Here is a 26,395-nt window from a genome sequence, read left to right as displayed (position 1 = left end):
CTATTAATTCATGAACTATGTTATAAAGAGCGTTGTGGCCCAGTGGATTAGTCTTTGGACTTTGAAACAGAGGGTCGTGGGTTCGAATCCCAGCCATGGCGTAATTTCCTTCAGCAAGAAATTGATCCACATTGTGCTGCAATCGACCCAGGTGAGGTAAATGGGTACCTGGCAGGAATTTATTCCTTGAAATGCCATCGCGCTGTAAAAGGCTGCGAGGCTAAAGCCAGGGTAATAATATCCAATTAAGCGCATTTGGCAGTGATATGCGCTATATAAGCATGTTGGTATTATTATTAACCCTAAACCTGTGACGTTTTTTTACCTCTGTCATGTGTATATCAGGTGACACGACATTTGCTCCGCAGACAATTGCTCCGGACTTTATTTCGTCTAATATAAAGGGTTAGGGTTGCAATAGGGTTTTGTATTTGGTTTTAGGTTAGGAGAATGAAACCATTGGAACAAGATAGCTTGTGTGAAAACAGAAAAATCAAAGAAACAGATCAACAAAAGTTTGAGAAAAATCGGACAAATAATGAGAAAGTTATGAGCATTTGAATATTGCGATCACTAATGCTATGGAGATAGCAAATTGGCAATGCGACAAAGATGTGTGAAGTCACTGATGAACAACTCTCCCCTTTACTTTAGTATATATTTCACTTGAATTGCCTCTTTTATCACATCTATCCATAGATCATGTGTTCTTTCTACATGAGGGCATGTAATACATATTTTTTAAGAATACATCATGGATAAAGAGTTTGCATCATCATAAGAAAAAGCAAAAAGAGACATTTTAAGGGTATTTATAGTCCACCAAAGGGAAAGTTGTTCATCAGTGACATCACACATCCTTGTCGCATTGCCAATGGGAGGATCTCCATAGCATTAGTGATTGCAATATTCAAATGCTCATAACTTTCTCATTATTTGTCCGATTTTTCTCAAACTTGTTTTATTCTTATTCTTTGATTTTTCTGTTTCTACACAAGCCTATTTGTTCCAAAGGTTTCATTCCCCTTTAAGGTTTAGGATAAGGTATGGTGTTAAATCCAGGGTTGAAGTTTGTCGTTCCATCAGTGAGTGGAATTCACAGCGGAGCAATTGTCGCTGGAGCATATGTCATAGAACCGTATACCACCACCAGCGTAGTCAAGAATTGTCCTAGATAGCGCTGACATTTTTCCTGCTTACCTTACACATCAAAAAAATTCTAACTAAATTTGGTATGGATTGACAGGAAAGGGTGTGTTGAAGCAAATTGAATAGATAAAATGCCTTAAAACCAAGTTAGTTTCTTGAAATTAAATGTAGAAAGGACCCAAATCTTCCTTCCTGCGTTAGAGAAGAATGAATTGTTTTGAAAAGATAATTTTGTTTCAACGTTAACAATCCTAGGAATTGCTGAACCGGTTTGATGACATCAGTACAGGATGTGAATCTATGGAGATGGAGAAGATTATCCTGCTCTGTGCAGCCAAGGGACAGACAGAGTGAGTAATTATACTAAATCCAGTATGTCTACTTTCCTTTTGCCTTTGGTCGACATCCATTTTGCCATGTAGCCCATTTCCTATTTGGTCTAACATTGTAGCCTCTATACGTCTTTCTTATAAAACCCGCGTAGTCTCACCCCACTTATTTGATTTGATTATATGAACTGTTCATGATTCAAATTATCTGGCTTCTATCTTGGTTATGGACTTAGTGATTTTTAAACCAGGTGAGTGTTTACACAGTGTGATAGCTGGACCATGTGTTTATTAGACCAAATTAATGGTAGACCAAGCGGATTTGGCCATGATCTTGATATCGTAGAATTAGACTATCTTTGATTACACCAAGTGCCAGTTTAGACCAGGGTATAATGGGTTGTTTTTGCGTTTACTGCAGGGAAACGCTCTACAACGTATCAATTCATGTGAAAATGCATTTAAAATCACAATGGAGAGCTGAGAGGCTTTTGTCGAAAGTTGGAGGACTGGGACAGCACGTCATTCGAAGATTTACACCCGACAAACAATTGCAAATATGTCATCCAGAGTCATAAGATTCCGATGCTGTCCAAGTCCACCATAATAGTCATAGATTAATCGGTGGTTAGATGGTGTGATTATTGGACCAGTTGGTTATAAGATGAAATGGTGATCGCCGGAACAAGACTAAATGAAGGTAGACCATATGATGAGTGGACAAGTTGGTAATAGATGAATCAGCAGTTTACCGTTACAATTTCATTTATATAGGAGCCTTTTGGAGTTTGCATCATGGCACAGGCGTTCTCTCCATCTGAAAGACCCCCAAGAGAACAGTATCATGCACCTGATTGCCCAAGGGGGTCATTTAGACACGGCAAAAGCTATCCTGAAGAACCAGGACGACGATGATGTCAGACTCTGTGAACAGTAAGATAGGGTTATTTCCAATCTCGTGGGGCCGCATTCACAAAGATGACCTTTTGACTTTTAATCTGCAGTTTCGGACTAGTCTGTAAGCGCAGACTCAAATTGGACACTTTAACCAATTACACCATGTCTGGAGTAAAGCCTACTGTAGACCTGAAACTTTCCATCTGTCAAATAAGAGGCAGCCACCGTGGGTGATTTCAAGTACGGTGTTGGTGTTGAGATCGTGAAAAGGCTTCTGAACCGAGCCCCAACAACGAGCTGAGTTCAGAGGAGCAATACCAATCGCGTTATCAATATTCTATGACGTCATGCCTCTGCGCTGCTGATCATCTCAACTTTACGTGAGAAATTCTAGACGACGAAAGTGAAATCAGGAAGAAATTGCAGTAAAATCTTATCGTACAAAATGCACAGGTTAAAATCACTGCAATAATCAGAAAGCATAAATATTATTTTTCATTAAAATGTGTAAAATTCTAATGATTTGCACTCATCTTAACTGTAATAGATCATTTACGGGTGTTTCATCATGTTCGCCTCCTGTTTGTGAACTACAGTTCATCAACACCAACACCAAACTTGAAATCACTATTTTCCCAATCCCTGGGGGTTGGTGTTGGTGAATAGGGAAATTGCACGTAGATCGTCAACACCAGCTGTAATGCTCGGTTCAGCAGACAACATTCAACACCAGAGCTCAACACAAACTGCCGGAAATATTTTATATATATTTTAGAACAAAAACCACTTCATATCGCTTTCAAAAAGGGATCATAAACTATTAACTGCCCAGCTTCTTCTAAAGATAGACAAGTCACGCATCAGAATGATTCTTTTCTTTGATTGATTAGGAATATTTTAGGACAAACGCCGCTTCATCTTTCGATCAAAAAAGGCCATAAACTAACCACCAAGCTTCTCCTGAAGACTGACAAGTCGCTTGTGTCAATTCAAGATAACAAAGGGGTAAGTCATTTTTATTTGTCATCAATTAAAGGTCGAGTCCACCCTAGAAAAATGTTGCTTTGAACCAAAAGAAAAAAAATCAAACAAGCATAACACTGAAAATTTTCTTCAATGAAGTTTCGCTTAGTTTTCACGAAAAAGTTATATGCACAACACAGTGACATGCAAATGAGAGATTCAATGATGTCCTTCACACACCATTTCTTTTGTTTTTATTGTTTGAATTATACATTATTTCAATTTTGACAGATTACATCATTTGCATACTGACCAGGATGTGCATATAACTATTTTATTTCATGAAGTGAAAGTTGAAGATTTCCGATTTTGGTGAAATTTTCAGTGTTACGCTTCTTGGATTTTTCTCTTTTATTCAAATAAAATTTTTGTTGGGGTGGACTTTACCTTTGAAAAATCAAAGAGCATTTCAATGAACAAATGGTGATTTTCAATGAAACCCAATTATCTGATTGGCTTAGAACTAATTAGCCTGGAAATGACACCAACTACTTGCATCTTCAAATACTCGCAATTTGTAATGACCTCGTTTGACCTTTGACCTTGTGGAGATGACCCTGATTATGCAACCCCTATAAAGGAAGAAATTTTCTTGAAGTCTGATTCCATAGTCATGAAATGATTGCTAAATGATTATCTTACATCCAACTTGTACAATCTTACATCCAACTTTTACGATTTGTAATGACATTGTTTGACCTTTGACCTTGTGCAGATGACCCCATTGATGTATGCCTGTAAGATAGGGAATATTCTGATTGTGGAGATGCTACTTGAGCAGGATCAGGACCAAATCAAGTTCTTTGAGTGTGACGCGAAGGGGAGGAATTGCTTGGACCATGCGATCCGTAATGGTCATGAGTAAGTAGCACTTAAATGTCGCCATGTAAACATGATTTTGATTGGCTGGTGATTCCTGTTGCCATGGTAACCTGACTCAACGCCCAATCAAAAGTGAGTTCTTAGAGTGTGAAGGGCAAATCAAAATCAAGATCATAGGGTGTGAAGGGCAGGAATTGCTTGTTTCAAGCAATATGAACTACTGCATGTACCATGGTGTAACTTTGAAATCTAATCATTGTTCTGATTGGCTGGTGGGCCCCATTTCCATGGTAACATGCCTCAGCAGCCAATCAAAAAGAAGTTCTTAGAGTGTGATGTGAACATGACGAAAACCTCCACTTGAGAACACTATACCCCTGTTTCCCTCTTCATCAATTCTCTTCTCCAAGTACGACAAACCCTAACTGCACCAAGCAAGCAATTTAAGTATCAAAACACCCGTTTCTTGACATTGGTCCGAAGATAAAACAACAGCCCGGCATATACGGTCACAGCAGGGGGCCACACACGATGGGATGCATGCGCAGCGCTGAGTGCGGTCCCTGTAAGCATGCCGTCATTTTTATTCGCTTACTTTCCTTATTCCGAGGTCGATTTTCTTCGTTCGAAATTGAAAATGAACTAACTTTGGGTTACTGAATACAATATGCCTTTGAAAATGTGATTAAATATGGAATACAATAATTTCATTCCGAAGGTCCTACTACAGGCAGAGAAGTCTTACGTAATAGCGCAGCTGTTGTTTATCTTTTTGTCCTTTGCTCAACGCTCATATACTGGCCTGTGGGGGTGAAATTGAGACAGCGGGGATTACCCCTGGATTACTTGGCAAAGCGCGGTTGATAAGGGCTTGGAAATGGTTTTTAGGAGATCCAAATGGAAAATGGGGTACAACACCGCAGTTCACAATCCGAACTGAGATCCAAATGGAAAATGGGGTACAACACCGCAGTTCGCAATCCGAACTGCGGTATTGTTTCAAAGGGAAGTTTGACGTAATGGCTTGGACCATGCTTTTCATAATCATGAGTAGGTTGCAGTTGAACAGAACATTGCAATGATTTTGATCTACACATAATATTAAAAGCAATGTTAGGGTGTGAATTTTATTTTACAAACACACCACAATGCTTCCTGATAAATAATTAATTTGAATGAATGTTGGGGTTTTTTGTCCAATAGAATGGTTGCTGTAACTCTGTTATCACAAGAGAAGTGGCGGTATCTGATGACTCATTCTACCGGCGAAGGAGCAAACAAAACTACCCCTATGAGGAAACTTATCACAACTATGCCAGGTAAGTCACATTGTCAGCATCAGCACTAGCACCACTGTCATCAACATCATCATCATTATCATCATCACCACTATCAATCATTACCGTCATCATTATCATTGTCACTGTCATCATCATCACTATTTTTATCATCAGTATCACCATCATCACCATTGTCATCAACGCCATTAGCATCATCATCACCAATATCAATCATTACCATTATCATTTTCACTGTCATCATCATCATTATCAGTATCACCATCACAAACATCATCATCATTATCATCACAAAGACCATCAGTATCATCTACATCATCATAATAAACACCATTATCACCATCACCACCATCATCATAAACATCATTCATGATCATCATCATAACACCATTATCATTATCACCACCACCATTGTCATCACCAGCATCATCATCATGAATTACATCATTACCATCATCATCGCCATCATCACCACCATCATCATCATCACCATCATCACCACCATCATCATCATCACCACCACCATCATCATCACCACCATCATCATCACCACCACCATCATCATCACCACCATCATCATCATCATCACCACCATCATCATCACCACCATCATCATCATCACCACCATCATCATCATCACCACCATCATCATCACCACCATCATCATCACCACCATCATCATCATCATCACCACCATCATCATCACCACCATCATCATCACCACCATTATCACCATCATCATCATCATCTTCACCACCACCATCATCATCACCACCATCATCATCATCTTCACCACCACCATCATCATCGTCATCATCACCACCATCATCATCATCATCATCACCACCATCATCATCATCACCACCATCATCATCATCATCATCATCACCACCATCATCATCATCACCACCATCATCACCACCATCATCACCACCATCATCATCATCTTCACCACCACCATCATCATCACCACCATCATCATCACCACCATCATCATCATCACCATCATCATCATCATCACCACCATCATCATCACCACCATCATCATCATCACCACCATCATCATCATCATCATCATTACCACCATCATCATCACCATCATCATCATCTTCACCACCACCATCATCATCACCACCATCATCATCACCACCATCATCATCACCATCATCATCATCTTCACCACCACCATCATCACCACCATCATCATCATCACCACAATCATCACCACCATCATCATCATCATCTTCACCACCACCATCATCACCACCATCATCATCATCATCACCATCATCTTCATCATCACCACCATCAGCATCATCATCATCTTCACCATCATCATTATTACAATCATCACCATCATCCCCATTTGCCTGCTTCAATCAACTATTTTTTATATGCCCGTCTTGACAGGACGTATCGCGCTCGGTTTCGGTCTGTCTATCTGTCTGTCCGTTCGTTATCTTTTCCTTGTAAGTGTGATAACTTCAGTTTAACTTAACCTAGGCTCTTATAATTTGGTGTGTATGATACTAACATGGATCCCAGGAAGCCTATCGATTTTGAGGTCAAAAGGTCAAAGACAGGCCTGATATTCTCCCGATATTTATTGGGTTCCCGATATTTTTTCACCAACGTAGGTGGTCTCTGAGATCGATGTAAATCCGGTATAAAATTAAGGGGGGTTAGGGTGTCTATTTTCAATGCCTTATTCGCAAAAATTGCTAGAAAATGAAGGGCACATTGCGCCCAAATTTACACAAATTTATAAGTTCTGGCAACTTGCTGTGGTTACTTTTTATGAAAATTGCTGTCATGCATTCGAAAACTTGATTCTTCGACGGCATATTTGAAGTTTATCGCACACGGTCGGTTGTGATCATGGGCGCTGCCATTTTGTATTACCCACCAGACCATTCGCACGTTGCAGTGGAGGAAACTGCATGCACTTGGTGTGCGCGCGATGGCTGCATTCAATTCATGCATGCAGGCGCTAGGATAACCCAGGGAACTCCTTTGCGGGCGGGAGCTCCCTGGGTTAGCGCTAGGCGTGATTACGGTGATTTGTCGATACGGGAGTTCTTTTGTGCGAGTGAAAAAACGAGAAAAGTTTGTGAAAAATTATGGCTTTTCAACGGAAATTTCTTGATTGAGTTGAAGAGGCAAGGTTGAAAGGGATCGACTCTTTAGTTTGTGAGCAATGGACTTGGAAGTGGGTTGAAAAATCAGTGGATGGAAGGGTGGCAAGTGAGTGCATACGGAAAATTAAGGAACCTGGAACCAGCCAATGTCACAAGGAATCAATGAGCTTTTGGGGGCTTCGCCCCCTCAACCCCCTCCGGGGCGTACCCTCTGGACCCTCGGCCGTTAGGTGCGAGACTGGTCACTTTGCTCCCTACGTGCACAAAAAGCAGATATTTTTTAAAGGGGCCACCTTCAGGTCTGTTCAAAGGTCAATGGTCAAGGTCACTGTGACATATATTCATCTACCTTCCTGCAGTCCTTGTAAACGCGCTAACTTCAGTTTAACTTAACCTAGGCTTACATGTATATAATTTGGTTTGTATGATACTAGCATAGATCCGAGCAATTTTTTAGATTTTGATGTCAGAAGGTCAAAGATGAAGTCGCCATCTTCCACTTTTCTTGCTTGACCAATAGCTCCATTTTCCAAGTTACAGACGGGCGTATTATGTGCTCACCTTAGCGACACTCTTGTTTTTTATCTCATATTCCCATCTGCATATTTCTCTGTCATCAGAACTGGTATCCAAGAAATGATTCTGTTCTAATTACATGTACCACTCTACTATTTGCCTTTATTCAATTCAATTCATTTATTTTCTCTTTCAATTCAATTCATTTATTTTCTCTTTCAATCTTTTTACATTGACAATGATAGTTCAATAGACATATTTACAAAATATAACATTTAAATCATTTTTATAATACAATAATACTATGAAATCGAAAGAGAAGGAGACCAAATAAAAAGCAGAGCTTGTAGGTTGAAGGCTACCTTTCATAAGTACATTTTATGAATAAAAAATAAGATAAAAAAGAGAATAAACAATAAAAATAAATAAACAATAATAAAAATAAATGAATAAGTATACACTGAATACAGAAATCATAAAACGATGAAACATATATACAAGGAGAAATTAATAAACATATTTACATGTTAAGTTCTGAATAACATTACTTTTTTATAAGAAACGATAATCTAATATGAATTCAAAAGATATTTTTTAAGTTTTCCTTTGAAATTTATGCCTCTCAATCCTCTATACCTCTTTCATTTTATTACATTTATTATACCAAACCCATCATTCCAATTCACATGGTGGATCTCGATGCTTAAATCATGTTGAATAGATGATGAATTCTGTAACTTCATCCTTTTTTATTTCAGGTGTATGCCGTTTTGTCCTCGATAAATGCATCACAAGACTGACGGATACCGACATTGACGATGCAACATCTGTAAAGATCAAAGTCGACTACGAGCTCCTTGAAGACTGGTTTTCGGATTGGATGCAAACATCGCCAACCTCACGTAAGATGTCTTTCATTCATTCATTGCATTTACACAACATGCATCATTTGTTTGATAAAATGGGTCGGCAGAATGAATTTGTATTGGTTTTGGGATTTGGATGCAAACTTAACCAACCCCTAGTAAAGTATCTTCCATTCATTCATTTCAATTCACATCATGCATCATTTGTTTTATAAAATTGGTTAGCAGAATTAGTCTGTTTTGGTTTTCGGATTGGATGCAAACCTCACCAACCCCTGGTAAGATATCTTCCATTCATTTCAATTCACATCATGCATCATTTGTTTTATAAAATTGGTTAGCAGAATTAGTCTGTTTTGGTTTTCGGATTGGATGCAAACCTCACCAACCCCTGGTAAGATATCTTCCATTCATTTCAATTCACATCATGCATCATTTGTTTTATAAAATTGGTTAGCAGAATTAGTCTGTTTCGGTTTTTGGATTGGATGCAAACCTCACCAACCCCTGGTGAATTCACATCGTGCATCATTTGTTTTATATAATGGGTCGGCAGAATGAATTTGTATTGGTTTTTGGATTGGATGCAAAGCTCGCCAACCTCAAGTAAGATGTCTTTCTTTCATTCAAGTGGGCTTATATTAAAGGAATACACTGCTCAGAAAGTTACATGTACATTATGGGTTTAGAAACTGGCCAGATTAAATTTGTTTAGGACTTTTAGTGACATTATATATGAAGTAATTAAGGTCAAAGGTCACTCACGGTCAACTAACTGTGGCCATGTTAGAGTTATTTGAGGAATTGTCATCATAACTTTAAAAGTTTATTGGTCTAGTTCATGATACTTGGACATAAGAGCAACCATGTATCCCCGAATATCATGTGCGAGTTTCAGGTCACATGACCAAGGTCACAGGTCACTTAGGGTCAACGAACTTTGGCCATGTTGGGGTTATTTGAGGAATTGTCATCATAACTTTAAAAGTCTATTGATCTAGTTCATGAAACTTGGACATACGTAAGAGCAGCAATGTATCCCTGAATATTCCCTGTGTGCATTTTAGGAACATGGCCAAGATCAAAGGTCATCTAAAGGTCAATGAACTCTTGCCGTGTTCGGAGTATGTGTTAAATTGGCATCATAACTAAGGAAGTTTATGGATCTACATGTAGCTAATGAAACATCGACATAAAGATAATCAAGTATGAATGATGTTTTGCACATGTCTTAGGTCACATGATCATGAACAAAGGTCATTTTGGGTTAATAGACATATTTTTTTATTATCATATTAGTGTTTTTTTCTGTGAATGATATTCATTAGCTATTTTCAAATGATTCACTGCTGCTATATCGCATTGCGTAATGCAGGCGAGACTGCCAGAGGCGTTCCACTTGTTTTTATTCTTTGCGACATAACTGTTCTTGCTCCGAGAGTGAAAACTCTTTCCCCCTTTAGAAATATCCATGATCTCCTCCAGGCATACTTCACTAGCCAGGGTTAAAGAAATTCATATTTCTACCCTCCGTGGTTTGTTACAGGAAGTCGAGGGAACTTTGCGGATAGAGGTTACGGGATGTTGATGCGTACGATCAGCCAACTTGGGCCTGTGGACCACCTTGATGACGCAGAAGAATCGGTAATAATAATAATAATTACTTCTTATTAAGCGTGTTTATCAATTAAGGTACAAAGGGCTGTACAAATGACAAAACAAATAAAATCGGTACAAGCTTAAAACAAAACTACACAAAAGGAAACACTACTTGCAATATATTAACAAAAATGAGATTTAAGCATCTTCTTAATAACATCAATAGAAGGATGCAAGTTCATGGCGTAATCTATTGCAATATTTTGGGGCAAACACAGAAAATTACCTATCACCTACTGATTTTAATGTCTGGGGGATGTGAAGAGGGATATGTGATGATGACCGAGTGTTGTACATTGATTGGCGAACTGTTAGGAGGTCTGACAGGTATGGTGGAGCTTGCTCATTGAGACATTTGAATGTGATAGTCAGAGACTTATGCTCATTTTTTTTACTTTCAGCCAGTGTGATTCTCTTATCAGGGGGTTGTCTGTGTAGATGATGGTTGACAGTAAATGACCCTTGCTGCTTTATTCTGTAATTTCTGTAGACAATCTAGGTTCTGAGAGGTGACACTCATGGAGGGTATCATAAAACTTATGATAATAAATTAACGTCATTCAAGTCATTCAATTTGATTTGCTAAGTTTGTTATTACTATAGGGCAGGGTGCTACATAAGCACTTGCCTCATTGCTCGGGCAAGTAAAAGTTAGAGTCGGGCAAGTTTTTTAAAGTAAAGACCGAAGCTACTTGCCCGACTTGGGCAAGCGAAATACTCGCAGTAGAATGACCAAACTTAGGGTCGATATAATATGATATTGAACCTAATTTTGGTCATGGCAGGCAAGATAAAATCACTTTGGAAAAAACATGCAATAACAAGGTAGATCACTTAATGTCAAAAGAGATAAAAAGTTCAATGGTTTATAAAACTGCAAAACTTTCTTTTAAAGATGTAAAACTATTCTTTCAAGGATTTTTTTGGGCAAGTTTTTTTTCAACTATTTAGAATTCACTTGCCCGACTGGGCAAGCGCTTTTAAGAAGTTATGTAGCACCGTGCTATAGGGGGTTTCACAAAGAGTACAGGGTGTTCAAGAAAGTTGCAAACAATTGCAAGTCTATTTTCGCTGCCTAAATTAATTGCAAGTCTATGCTTGATTTCAAGTCTGCTTCTTGAAACATGGGGTGTAATGTCCTTTGCTATAATTAAACTTGATCTACCAGTTGTAAAATTGCAACAGAAAATATTTGCAAGCAATCACAAATATTTTCATATATTGAATATGTTATGTGCTTTCTTTAGACATTTTTTTTGCTACCATTTATGGGGATATAGGTTTGACAGATATTTCAATTAATCGTTCCTACAAAAGGACTCCAATTTCTACAGCGATGGAAGATTGAAAGAGAACGCCATGATATATGTGACCGACCCCGTCTACCGATCTCAGAATCATCCATTGAGGCTCATGGTATGTAACAAGATTCACCCTATTGGTCCGTTCACATTTTGCAGGTATTTTGCAAGTGAAGCTTTAAATCATTGGTTGATATCATAAACAGGCTTAGCAGGAGTGGGACAGGGAAATACTGGTAATCAGTTAATACTGCCTCAATAATTTTTTAAGGGAAATGATACAAGAAGGAAATGAAAATTTTAAACATGTAATGTAATCTTGTTTTATTAACATTTAGATAATGCTTTTTTATTTATTTTTTGTGACGACGAATGCATTTATTTATGGTGAATTTCTTGGTATACAGCCAGTCAAGGAAACATTTCCATGTACATGTATATATTGTAGCATTGTGGTCTAGTGGTTCTGACTCTCACCTTTGAAACAGAAGGTCATTGTTTCTAATCCCAGCTATGGCATAATTTCCCCAGCAATAAGTCGATCCACACTGTGCTGCACTCAACCCTGGTTAGGTCAAAGGGTACGTAGTAAGATTGATTCCTTGAATGCACCAAGCACCTTCAAGCAGCTGGAGCTAAAGCCGGTATAATTAATATATAGTTTGCCACTGGAAAGTGAACAAGATAATCAGCGCCTCATGTTTATCATTATATCATAGATTGATAAAATGAAATAATCATAATAGTAATAATGATTATTATATTTATTATTGTTAATAATAATAATAATAATATGTCCATTTTTATAGCGCAGTTACTATGTGCATATACTCAACTGCGCTTTGATACTTGATACCATATTATTACCCCGGCTGTAGCTAAGCTGCCATAGTAATAGGCGCTAAAGCGTTCAAGGAATACATCCTACGGGGTACCCATTCACCTCACCTGGGTCGAGTGCAGCACAATGTGGATAAATTTCTTGCCGAAGGAAACTACGCCATGGCTGGGATTCAAACCCACAACCCTCTGTTTCAAATAAAGAAAAGTAATCCACTAGGCCACAACGCTCCAAAATTGGTATTATCATTATCATCATCATCAATCATTGTCGTCGTCATCATTATTATATTTATACTATTTTAAGATCCAGAAAGACGAGAGTAAAATGCTCCTGAATCACCCGGTTGTGCGCCTGATGTTCCGCTACAAGCACAAATCAACACGGCTCAAATACTGGATCAGTCTGTTCCTCCAGCTGACCTTGGTGATCCTGGTAACCGGACATAGCCTGGTCATTCCTCCGCCATTTTACATAGAAACAAACGAAGATGGCACCAACTATACGTGGTTGGCTGATGGGTACACCAAGTGGCTCGACAACATGAATCCGTCGGCTCTTGTTGTCTTTGGTCAAATCGGTACCTGGATAATCATCGTGCTCACTCTCATCTACTTCATAGAATTCGTAAGAAAATTCTCATTCTCTCTTTTCACAAGGGTGTCTCAATTATTACACATTTGAATTTTTGTCTTATTAACCCTATTTTCACTGGGCTATTTCAGACCAGGATATACAGGGTGTCAATTTGACCCCCCTCCCCCCCTCAGATTTCTGCCGCTGACTGCATGATCGCTGCAAAAATTTGCATGCATGTAGAGCCAGATGTAAACTACAAGACTGTATAGTAATTTTTTTTTAATTTATTGTTTATATTTTTTATTGATTAGTTATGCAAGTAAGTGTATGAAATTTACCCTAATTTTTTGTAATGTTTTTGCCTTTAACTCAATTTGTCTAGCTAGTAGAAAGCTAATTTTTATTGTGAGGGTATATTTATGTACATTTCTAACAAATATCCACAATAAATTGAAAAAGTATAACTAGTTGACCCTCTTATGTATTTTATTGTTTATTAAATTCTTATTTAGTTCTTTGTTTTTTCAAACCTTTGGGTTTTTTGCTTGTTTTTTTCGATGAGCTTTGTTGGGGGACACTTTTGCGATCATAAATACCATTTTTGAAATCCATTTAAACAAACAAAAGTATAGATAATCATACATTTATGATTCTTGGTTGGTAAACAGAATTTGCATTGACTTTGTACACAGAATCATGTTTTTGAGCAATTTGGGGTCTGACATGCACTTACAAAATGTTACATAATTTCGGAACCACGAAGCCGGGCGTGGCAAATTTGGTCTGAAAAGATGCGAAAGACTTTAAAGTAAAAAGTCAGCGAGCGGAGCATACAAAAATTTCGTGCAACGGCGTGGTGACAAAATTTGTTGACCAGTTTAACAAGGCTTAAACGATTCCCTTGATGTTCCATGCAATTTTTCGGAGGGCACAAATAAAATGTGTTAAAGATATTGGAAGTTAAAAATCATGAATTTTCATTTTTTTCCTTCATCAATTTAGTGGTAAATTTGGTTGTTGAATGGTCTGTAGTGACCTTTGAAATTATCCAATTCAAAAAAAATAATGAAAAACTAAAGAAATTCATAAACGAGTCTTGAAACAAAAAAGTGAAAATTTTGCTTTTATTTGTTTTCGAAAATCTATAGATATAATTGCAAAGATGACGTCTACAATAAAAAAGAATTTTTCAAGAATTGAATTTGCATGTTCAAGTTTTTTTTAAATGAATGTTCAAGCCAAATTATGGCACGGTCACGCCAGCAGCGGCTGAGATCAGATGGGGACTGTGGGTTAGACTTTTTTGTGTCAATAAACATTTAGAATATTACACATTCCAGTTATAAAACATTTTTACCTTATATATAAAATTATTTATTAGCTGAATAATTTTATATTTTATTAATTAAACAAGCTTCATACAGAATTAAGGCAAAGAGCAGAAATAATCAAAATTTTCAAAATCACAAGAGGTACTGATCAGATAGATCTGAGTAGCCCGTTCAATCTTGATGATAATGAAAGGACCAGAGGTCATAGTATGAAATTGAGGAAATACAGATGTAGATTACAGACATGGCAATATGCTTTTACAGCTAGAAGCATTAATAACTGGAATGCTTTGCCAGAGGAAGCAGTTTCTGCTATTGTATATGCATTTTAAAAAATCCCTTGAAATCCCATCCATTAAAAAAGTCACCATACCAGAGACAACTCAAGGTAACGGGCAAATAAGCTTCCAGCTTTGTGTCTCTACATCCAAGTAAATCCAAGTAATAATGATTCTTGCCTACAGGCTTACCGTGTGTGGATCTACAGACACTCGACATTGAACTCCATCCGCGGATTAGCCAGCATTGTTCGAGAGACGGCCCTTCTTATCTTCATCATCCTCTTTGTCATACCTGGCCTTGGTGAATGGACATATGGCCATGGGGTCATGTTCAAACCGGTCAGTACTTGTTTATTATTAGACATATGGCCATGGCCTCAAGTTTAAAATGGTCAGAAGTTCATTCCTAATACCTATGGCTACTGGGTCAATTTAAAACATGTCAGTACCTCATTCATAAAACATATGGCTATAGGGTCAAGTTTTAACCGGTCTTTACATCATTCTTAAAACATATGGCTGTGGGATCAAGTTTATAAAACGGATCAAAACTTCTTTCTTCAAGCATGCTATTGGTAAAGGGCCCAGGGGGCCACTTACATTGACGAGTGGATACCATGCGCGACCCAAAAAACATGTAAAAAGGATGTCCTTTTCACGATAGGGCACGTTACGTACATCACGTGATAAGGGTGTCAAAAGCACAAAAATAATGAAAAAAGGGTATCTATTTCGCTAGTAAAATTACGTGTTTAGGGTCAAATTTGCGGGGATGATAAATCAAAATTAAAATGTTTTATAAAGGATGTCCTTTTTGCCCCAACAATTCGTGTTTAGAGTCCGATTAGCAAGAGGTGTAGAAGGAGGGTCATACTAAACCAAATAAGGTAAAGCTGATGACCGAAGGACCCGTAACAATAAAACATTCCTGTACTTGTTTAGGGGTTCATTTCAGAGAATTTGCCAAGAGTATCGTTTTGTTAAGGGTAGGGTTTCACACGCCAATACTTGTTAACGGGTGCATTTTCAGAATATGGAAATTACGTGTTTAGGGTGCTTTTCAAGACCCCATAGACGTGCATGGTATCCACTCGTGAATGGAAGTGCCCCCCCCCCCCCCCCGGGTAAAGGGGCAAGAATATAAATCTAACATTAAAATCTTACAAATATGAAGTGCTCATTAATTATTTTTTTTCCAAATGGTGATATTGAAGATCTGGATTGCCTTGTATATGGTACCCTCTCTTGAATTTGTAATTATAATGTTAACAGCATGAGGAAAGTCCTTGACCATAAGTCTGCTGCTATGCTTATACACTCATTTGTACTATCTCGATTAGATGTTGGAAATGCTCTTCTTTTTAATATAACCTCATGCAATGTTAATAAACTTCAGTATGCTCAGAATACAGCTGCCAGGGTTTTAACTGGTACATCAAAATATCAACACATCTCACCAATTCTCCAAAAGTTACATTGGTTGCCAATCCGGAAGCGTATAGAATTTAAAATACTTCTTCTCACTTGGAAAGTGTTTAATGGTTTGGCACCAAAATATCTACAAGACCTTGTCACGCCTTATGCACCAGCTAGAAGCCTGAGATCATCACACCAGCAACTTCTTAAGACTCCCAAGACACGTGTAGCATATGGTGCACGAGCTTTCTCTGCCTCAGCACCTTCTCTCTGGAATAATTTGCCATTAAATTTAAGAATTATACAATCACTGGAGACCTTTAAATCCAAACTGAAATCTTATCTTTTCTAACAGTATTAGTTATTGGCACTTTGACACTCATCCAAACTTTCTCTTTCTTTCTTTTCTTGTGCGCCTCGGAATAGAATATTTCTAGATAGATGGCGCTATATAAATGCCTATTATTATTATTATTATTATATTTGTATGAAAGAGGGCTCTTTGAGCTCTTATTTTACAAATTCAGCAGTTGGATATCGGAAACCAGAGACAACGATTAAGTAAGATTTATATTTTAAGGAAAATTTGAACCATGCAAGTATTCTATTTTGATGGGGCACCCAACCAAGATAAATCTTTATGTAAAAATTTCAGTCTAAAAGTGTTGTGCTTATCAAAATGGAAAAAATGGAGAGAAAAGTTTCTCATGAGCTTGCTTTGTGCCAGAGTATGTTTTTTTCTTTAAAAAATACTCAAATGTTAATTGGATGAATGTAACTTCAGGTAACTTTTTGTTTATTTTAAATCATTTTGTTAAATCCGGGGTGAGATGTACACATGTTTCAATGTTTCATGGTTTTTTTTTTCATCTTCAAGAGCAGTGCGCATTTTATCAGGGAACAGGCTGGCGATTGTTAAGTTGAGATAAAAAAAAAATTAATACTATACTTTTTTGTATAAAAATACCTTTTTTCCCTTCTACGAATACTTTTTTTTGAAGAAGGTCGGCAGGTCTGCATTACTCCAGAATCAATTGATGCTTGCCATTATTATTATGGCATAGAATTAGCTTGCATGCAGCTTGGGTGCTGCGATGAGCATGTGTGCCCCAATTTAGGACTCCTTTTTTTCAAATGTTGGCAGGCCTGCTATCTGCATAGCAGTGCACATTTATTAGAAAATGAAGGGGTTTTTTTTGGGGGGGGATATAGGGGTTTTTGTTATCACAGAACGCAATTTTTCATTCCCAGAGGTTGGCTGGTCTGTATGAACTGGCTTAGTCGCCAAATTGCTGCTTCACAGTTCATGTATATCACCGTATTTTCTTTATTTCTTTTCCTTTTTTTTCAGGATTGGCAATGGCAACTGGGTGCATTCGCAGTGTTCCTCACCTGGTTCAATTTCATCCTCTTTCTTCAGACCATCCCATTTTTTGGTTTATATATCTTCATGTTCCTCGGTAAGGTGTCTTTCTCTTCAAATCACTGATCGGTGTTACACCTAAGTGCAGTGGCAGATCCAGGGGCGCACATCCACCCCGTGCCCCCCCCCTTTTGAGAGCCTTAATCAAAATTTGTAATGTAAATATGCTGCTCTTTGATACACAAGTGTCCCCCCTCCCCATTCGGAAGTCACATATCATCAATGGGACAATGTCGTTCAAAGTAAGGACCTTTATTTTTTCAAATTTCACCTTGGTGAAATGACCTTCAATTTTTAGGAAATGATTTTATGTTTTATGCTTGTCAAATTTTCCTCTGAAAAATGTCCCCCCCCCTTTTTATAAAATGCTGGATCCGCCCCTGCCTCAGTGAGTAAAGTTGTGTAAAATGGACACAATTTGTCGTGTGTTGCCGTTTCATAAACCTTCGGCCCGTAGCATTAAACCTTTGCCATGCAAAATCTGTCAAATAAACAAAAACTCTTGCAAACAAAATTATGCCATTTAAAATTACACATTAAAAACCTCTGGCAAAAAAATTGCCAGTTTTTTATGGCAATAGATTTCATGCAATTGGCCCCTTATGGAATAATGTAGATTAACAAAATCCACCATTTCAAGTCGATTTTCAAAGAAGCTACTAAACGGCTATAAAAGCGACAGAAAACAGTTATAACAAGGCTTCAAAATGGCCAGTTGCTTGCTTGAGTTTGTCATAGTAGAGCCAGACAGTCCACATCTACTGTGACTCATCATGGGGCCTGTTTCATAAACACTGTTATGATGATTTGCCATAACAGTTAAAAGCTACTGAAATCCATTGATCTGATTGGCTGGTATTAACTTGTTATATAAATTGTGCATTTGTTATTATAACAAGTCTTTATGAAATTGGTCCATGAATTGGACTGTTGAATAGTGGAGTGAAACAGACCTTTAAAGGTCAAGTCCGCCTCAGAAAAATGTTGATTTGAATCAATAGAGAAAAATCAGACAAGCACAATGCTGAAGATTTCATCAAAATGGGATGTAAAATAAGAAAGTTATGACATTTCAAAGTTTTGCTTATTTTTAAGAAAATAGTTATATGAACGAGCCAGTTACATCCAAATGAGAGAGTTAATGATGTCACTCAATCACTATTTCTTTTGTTTTTTATTGTTTGAATTATACAATATTTCAATTTTTATGAATTTGACGATTAGGACTTCCTTGCCTGAAGCGCAAAATATTAAAATATTGGAAATCCATGTGTTCAGGAAGGAATGAAACTTCGTTTCACATGACAATGACAAGAAAATACAAATATTTCATATAATAAAATACAAAAGAAATAGTGAGTGATGTCATCAGTTCCTCATTTGCATACTGACCGAGATGTGCATATAACTGTTTTGTGAAGTGAAGCAAAACTTTAAAATGCCATAACTTTCTTATTTTACATCTGATTTTGATGAAATTTTCAGTGTTATGCTTGTTGAATTTTTTCTCTTTTTATTCAAATCAAGTTTTTGTTGGGGTGGACTTGTCCTTTAACTATTATGAATTTAGAGGAAAGAATCAAATTTTTCTTTTACCAATTTGAGCTCTTCTTTCGATAAGACTTCCTATTTTTTCATGGCTCTACCTTACTGGACAACCCCTTCTGTTTACGATAATAATGATAAGTGCAATTTATTAGGCGCCATATCCATCTCGTTAGAGATTGTGCTCAAGGCGCACAAAATAACAGAGGAACACAGAAAACATCGAGAAAAAGAGTTATAGAGGTAAGTTTTAGCTTAATCTTAAATGTGTTGACACACTTGTTAATAAGGATCTCTCTTTCGGGAGGAAATTTCATAGTGAGGTCCCCGCGTAGATGAATGCCCCTTATATGTTTTTTTTTGGTTAATTCTGCCCCTAAACAGAGGTGCTATCTACTCTTCTGAACTTCATCTTCGTAGTTGGTATTTTCATCCTGGCCTTTGCTGTTGTCTTCTGCATCCTTCTCTTGAACCAGGTAAAAAAGTAGTGAATGTGAATTTATTAAAAACAACAACAACATAGTTGTTTGAAGGTTTGCATGGTGGCATGTACAATTGCTGATGTGGTTTACGGTACACCATGTGGAGTGTTATAGAAACAGTGGATAGAATAAGAGAAGAAGTGGATAGGCGAGAAAGTGGAGATTTGAGAGTAGAGTATTCTTTCTTGAAGACGGACAGTCAACCTGTCCGAAACGTCGAGTCTCTCTACTACTCATCATCTCTACTCACCGAATCAAGCCAGCATCTCCTCATCAGCTCTACTACTCAAGCTGTTCCCTACTCATCAATTCCTTCTGGTTTACAGTCCTTTTCAGGACTACTTTCAAGAAAGAATACTCTACTCTCAAATCTCCACTTTCTCGCCTATCCACTTCTTCTCCTCTTCTATCCACTGTTTCTATAACACTCCACATGGTGTACCGTAAACCACATCAGCAACAACTACATAATACAAATTTACACTTAATCCATGACAGATAAGGTGCATTCATGTACATGAATGGATTGTGTTGTGGCTCAGGGGATAAGTTTCTGGACTTTGAACCACAAGCTCCAGGATTCGTATTTTTCCAAGCAATATTGATACACTGTCCCACATGTGCTTTACTGTGTTTGTGATCAAGACAATTATCGGTTTCCAGCTAAGATTTCATGATTTCACAAAGTCCATTTCAGTGTACCAGATCTAGATCTATGATATAGTAATTAGCCTCAATTTTAAAAGCTTTCTCATGAAATAATTGTTCGCTGCAATGATCTTTCACCTTTTAGCTCTATGTAAAAGTTGTATATTGATATAATCATATTTACTTAATTAAATTGTATATTTATTTTCAATAATTCATTTGTCAGGATCCTTTCCATACAATGGGGAACTCCATAGCTAAGATATTGGGTATGGCTACGGGAGAGCTCAACTTTGACACGGTCTTTCATTCCCTGGACTACCTCTACCAGCCTGTGGCCTCTATTGACTTCACAAACATGGTCTTCTACCCAGCCTCTACACACATCATCTTCTTCTTGTTCATTATCTTCATGCCGATACTCATCACAAACCTGCTGGTAGGAAGTCTAACTCTTTATATTGATATGGGCCCTGTTTCCTTTACATATGTGTATACCCAAGGTCCACTCCAATAGACATTTGATGTAATACACACTACTCCATGTATGAGCTGCAAACACAATTATTCTACACCTCAGCGAATGATCAGCCTTAGTCCATGAAATACATTGTCCTCTTAGCAAAATAAAATGGGATTTAATGGTTTTCTTAAAACTAAAAAAGTTGCCATAATTGAAATTTTAGACGTTTAGTGAGTAGAAAAACACAAAGCTTTGAAATGATATATCACTCTTGACAAATTGATCTGGAATAACCCATATATTTGAGTACTTGATTAAAATGAAGAAGAAATTCAGTGAGAGCTTCAAATAACAAGAAAAGCAAAAAAGTGTTTGAAGCTGGGCATTCACTCAATTGAAAACTTCCAAGCATAGGGGTGTTAAAGAAAGACTTTTTTCTTGTCTTTTATTCAACTTAGCAAGTTTAAATTTTCACAGTGTGAGAGGAAAAATTACAGTTACTCTTTCAGATGAGACGATTTTCTAATTTTTGCTTTTGAAGATAAATTTTACATATTGTGTTGGTTTTTGGTAGCTGGTCACATATACATCTATGTACTTGTATAACTTCTTCAATTAATGAGAAGTGTTTAAAAGGGAAATTATTTAATCTTTATATTTATTTCTTTATGTTTCAGACTGGTTTAGCTGTGTACGACATTGAGATCATCCAGAAGAAGGCCAAAATGTACAAACGCACGCTGGAGGTAAGAATTTTTCTTTTTTCTATCATTTGACTCGGGTTTTTCTCCCCTTTGTATCAAACCAGCAACCCTATTTAAACTGGCCTTTTTCAGACAAACATCCCACTTGGGGTGGGATAGTTTCCTGTGCAAACCTTCACTCAAGAAAAATGGTCAGAATATTCAGTCTAAAGTCTCTTACGGGGACTTCTGCAAAGAAAGTTCATCCCGCTTAAAGACAAGTTGTATTTGTGTTAGTCTTGTGTCAAGGCCCCTTTTTTGGTGATAAAGTCAGTTCCCCTCTGGATCCTGCATGCTAAAGGTCTGTTTGGCACAGTTGTCTGCCAATCATCAATATAACTTCCGAGCTATGGAGCAAAGAAGACTGATTCTGTTTGACAGGGTGTAGTGTCGACATAATAAAGGGTGTCACTAAGTATTTTTTTTCACAATATTTTTTTCAAATAATGTCATTCAAATTAAAGTAATTGGTTAACATTGGTTTGACTTTTAAAAAATCTGAGCTAGAAGGTCACACTTGTCACCTGTGTCTGTGATATGTTACAAAAATGAAGCCCAGAAAAAATTGCGTTCGAAAATAATTATTTAGTGCTTCAAAAATTGAAATATAAAGTTCCCGGAAACACCATCTTAATTTCATCCCATACACTTATGTGTACTATTTAGGCGTCTATAAGACGCCTATTTACAAAATCGGGATTTGCCTTGTAGTTTTAGCTTTTCATTCTCAATAATGGTTGTTTTCAGGGTTTGTTAGTTCTAATACATGCACTTGTACACATGTTTCATATTAGTTTGAGAATTTTTTAAATCGGCTGCTCACAAAGTTTTTTCAAACAATAGCTTTAAATGCATGTATTTATATGTTTATTTGCACTTGGAAAAGTTTTGAGCATATTTGTTGCTGGTGAGTAGCGGGCAATCACCTGCAACTCACCTGCAAGGGTTGCACGGAACAATGTGATAGGGCCTTCAGGTTGAGGTACATGTTAGGTTTATAAGTAAGGGATTGTTTGGCTCCATGTGTGGATATTCTTCAGGAGCAATTTTCATAGGATGACATGTATAGAACCATATTTCAATACCTCCACCCATCATAATATCATCCCACTCTAGGCCAAAGGCATGCTGGATGTGCAGTACAACTCGGTCATCTTGCTTTGGAAGCACAGTGTCCTACGTGACCAGGTCATAAGTTCTGGTGTGTCACTAAAATGGCCCCATCCTGTTGGAATGACCCTTACTTATCCTACTGCAAGTTTGGGGTTATGTTTAGCTTAACGTGTGGGTTTTCGCTAAGAGCAATTTTCGTAGGACCACATATATTAAACCATATTTTTATGTCTCTGCCCATCATAATATCATCCCCCTATAGGCCAAAGGCATCCTGGATGTGCAGGATAACTCGGTCATCTTGCTTTGGAAGCACAGTGTCCTACGTGACCAGGTGAAGAGCATCCGAACCGAGATCTCGCCCATGCACAAGCTGTACTACAAAGCCATTGGTTACAAAGAGATTCACGATCAGCTCGTCGCCTTTCTTGAAGAACTGGAGAAAACGGTAAGCAATTTTTCTCTTTTCTTATCCTCCAACTGGGCCTTACTATTGTAGGTTGATTAAAATTTAATTCATAAAGAGTTTAGCTACTTATAAACCCCTCAAAAAAAATCAGTGTATTATTGGCCTGGTTCTACATGTTAGGAACCAGGCCAATAATACACTGACTTCAGTGGGGCTAATTATGGAACGATTCCCACAAAATTTTGGTCATTGGGGTTTTTCATCATGCTCTACAAATATCGCATCAAAAATGCTGAAATGCTAAAAAAAAAATTGTGACATTTGATTTGATTTGATTTTATTCATATATATACATCATTTTAAACATTACATTATATTCATATTAGTATAATCATTTTATATATATATATACATGAATGGAGCATCTTAAGCTCCATGGACATCATCACTTCGATGCTCTGTATTATTACATGACATTTTGTTGTAATGAATATATGCTTTGCCAAAACGGAAATTATACTAAGCGGGTGTAGACTTTGTGGCAATTTATGATTTCACATGCCATTATGAAAATCCATAATTTGAAAATGAAAATCCATAATTTATTGTTCGAAATAGACATGAAATGAAATACTCTGAAAATTTGCTTTGCCCAATTGATCGTGGGCCCGGCAGCCGCTGTGCAGCGCCAGATCGAAGATGCTCTACCCCTTTAATCGTTGAACGCCAAACAGGGTAGCAGCAACTCCCATCTTTTAACGTCTTTTGGTCTGACGCGGCCGGGGTTTGAACCCCCGACCTCCCGGTTGTGAGATGGACGCTCTACCAACTGAGCCAACACACCGGTTATATATCATATGATATCGATTGTAACACTAGACCATGTGGCTGTAACATATCGAGCTGATATGTCATTCGGGTTCATACGGCTACTCACAAGTGATCTAAAAAAGATGACATTTCTAAAGCGAATCTAACATCGTGTCTCTTTTATCCAACCATGTACAGTCCGACCTCTCTTATCCGGACACGTTGGGACCAGCACCAATCCGGATAAGGGATTTATCCGGATCTGGGAGACCCAATATTAAATACACGCAGCTGCGCTGCCGGCTGCCTCCCCAGGCCACCGGCGGTAGCTACACTATTGTAGTGGGCGTACGGTACAGACAGTATTCACTGCAGAGTCAGTGTACATTATAGGCAGTTATTATGGAAATGAAATCGATCGATTGCCAAAACTCTTGGATAATTTACCTGCTAAAATGACTGAGGTATACATCGAGCATACCTCGAAAGAAAGAGAATGACTCGATGAAACCAAGTTTTAAAATTAGATCATCGCGGCAGGTATCGCAGCTTCGCAATGTCAGCCATTGTTACACTGACTGTAGGCTCAAACATGATAGATGGCGCTGTCCGTATTGAGGCCTAAAGTTAGCTAGCAAGACATGTGTTGTTTTTCCCGCGAAGCAAAAAGAGAAACGTGATGAAATGTTTGCGCTGCACCCTGATTTACTGGAAATTATCATTCCTAAAGTTCTTTTGGTGATTTGGGTAAGATATTTTCATGAAAAATATGTAGGGTGACCATGTTGGGAAATACATGTTATCAAAGTGAGTATATGTATAGGATTGAGTTTAGATTGAAATCTCATTCATTTCCTCAAGTACCGTTACTAGATTAAATTTTTTTTTAAATCTCGGCAAGTGTGCGTCCGGATAATAGAGAGATCCGGATAAGGGGAGGCCGGATAAGAGAGGTCGGACTGTACAGACGTAACTCAGACAAGCGGTGGCGCTGTACCTCTCACAGTAGCGATTTACCATATTACACATATACCATTATCATATCATGGACTGTAACGATAATGACTTCTATTATTATCCTTTGCCATTTGTAGGGAAGCGTGCAGTTCACCAAAACAACGGAGATGAAGATCGAAGACATGGCCGAAAACATCAGCGACATGAGGAACAAACTGATAATGCTCTCCGAGAATGCGATAGACTCGAAGATAGAGCAACTGGAGTCCATGAACAGCATGCAGGAACTGAAGCAACAGATGCAGTCGCTCCAGGAAAGGTTTGATAAGATAGATAACAAGAGAGGTTACTAGGTGTCCACCCCTTGTCACGATAAAGTTCTGAAGTGATGACATCACCAAAAAATTTTTTTTGAATTTTAGCATTTTTGATACCATATTTCAAAAGAGCGTGATGAAATACTTCTTCTACGCAAATTTGGTAGGAGTCGGTCCATGGGGGATTTAGATATGACCTCATGAATACGTAATGAGCCCCTTTGAAGTCAATGTATTATTGGCGTGGTTCTAAATGTTAGGCTACAATGGCTCCGTCGTAAATAATAATATGATGATAAGTTTGTATAGCGCAAGTACTATATAGATATATTCTACTGCGCTTTGGTTACTCCTATCTCTTATACTACTTACTAAAAATAATGATCTACTTAAACGCTTCCCTGCACAGATGTGTCTTCAATATTGTTTTGAAATCAGGTACATATTGGGCCATTCTATTCAAGAGGAAGTTGGTTCCACAGTTAAATATCTAAATGAACCATCTCCAAGAGTTGTTTTGGTTTTAGAGCAGGGTACTTTCAACAGGAATCTATCCTTATCCCTTTACAGATTGTGTGAGGTTGATGGCAATTTCAAGGAAAGCAGTTCTGAAAGATAACTATGGATTTGGCCATTCAATGCTTTAAACACCAGTAGAAGTGCATGTATCTTCAAATTCCACAAACTAATCACATGACCAACTTCAACCCTGGATTTAACATTGTACCCTCCCTAAACCTAACATAAACCCTATTGCAACCCTAACCCTACATCTTAGAGGAAATAAAGCCCGGAGCAATTGTCGCTAGAGCAAATGTCGTGGCACCGCTCAACACATGATCAGTGTGCGTAGATGCACCAGAGAAAAAAAAATTCCTGGGGCTTTTTCTTTTTTAAGCTCACCAGTCCAATTTTGCTACATTGTATTACAATTTATATTAGACCTTATAGGAACATCAGGGACTCTTATTTCGTTTTTCATGGCTTTGTAGGGCATTCTGTTTCTGTCTATGGTAACTCCCGTAGGAACTCAGCAGGA

General features: G+C 37.7%; 1 protein-coding gene across 1 annotated transcript in view; it reads left to right on the top strand.

The window, feature by feature from the left end:
• The window catches only part of LOC121417273 (transient receptor potential cation channel subfamily A member 1 homolog), a 42,374-nt gene extending 16,291 nt beyond the window's left edge, over positions 1-26,083 (top strand). The window contains exons 9-24 of the mRNA XM_041610915.1: positions 1,405-1,499; positions 2,253-2,411; positions 3,266-3,380; positions 4,114-4,259; positions 5,424-5,539; positions 8,931-9,074; positions 10,585-10,682; positions 12,015-12,113; positions 13,146-13,466; positions 15,214-15,369; positions 17,798-17,906; positions 19,799-19,890; positions 20,771-20,983; positions 21,685-21,753; positions 23,126-23,311; positions 25,177-26,083. Of these exons, the coding sequence (XP_041466849.1) occupies positions 1,405-1,499; positions 2,253-2,411; positions 3,266-3,380; positions 4,114-4,259; positions 5,424-5,539; positions 8,931-9,074; positions 10,585-10,682; positions 12,015-12,113; positions 13,146-13,466; positions 15,214-15,369; positions 17,798-17,906; positions 19,799-19,890; positions 20,771-20,983; positions 21,685-21,753; positions 23,126-23,311; positions 25,177-25,392 (2,334 nt within the window). The 3' untranslated portion in view covers positions 25,393-26,083. The remainder of the gene's footprint in view (positions 1-1,404; positions 1,500-2,252; positions 2,412-3,265; positions 3,381-4,113; positions 4,260-5,423; positions 5,540-8,930; positions 9,075-10,584; positions 10,683-12,014; positions 12,114-13,145; positions 13,467-15,213; positions 15,370-17,797; positions 17,907-19,798; positions 19,891-20,770; positions 20,984-21,684; positions 21,754-23,125; positions 23,312-25,176) is intronic.
• The last annotated feature ends 312 nt before the right edge of the window (positions 26,084-26,395 follow it).

This window comes from Lytechinus variegatus, chromosome 6, assembly GCF_018143015.1.
Source record: "Lytechinus variegatus isolate NC3 chromosome 6, Lvar_3.0, whole genome shotgun sequence".
Classification (NCBI taxonomy): Eukaryota; Metazoa; Echinodermata; class Echinoidea; order Temnopleuroida; family Toxopneustidae; genus Lytechinus; species Lytechinus variegatus.
The sequence above is the reverse complement of the archived record's forward strand: the minus strand, read 5'-3'. Positions and strand labels throughout refer to the sequence as shown.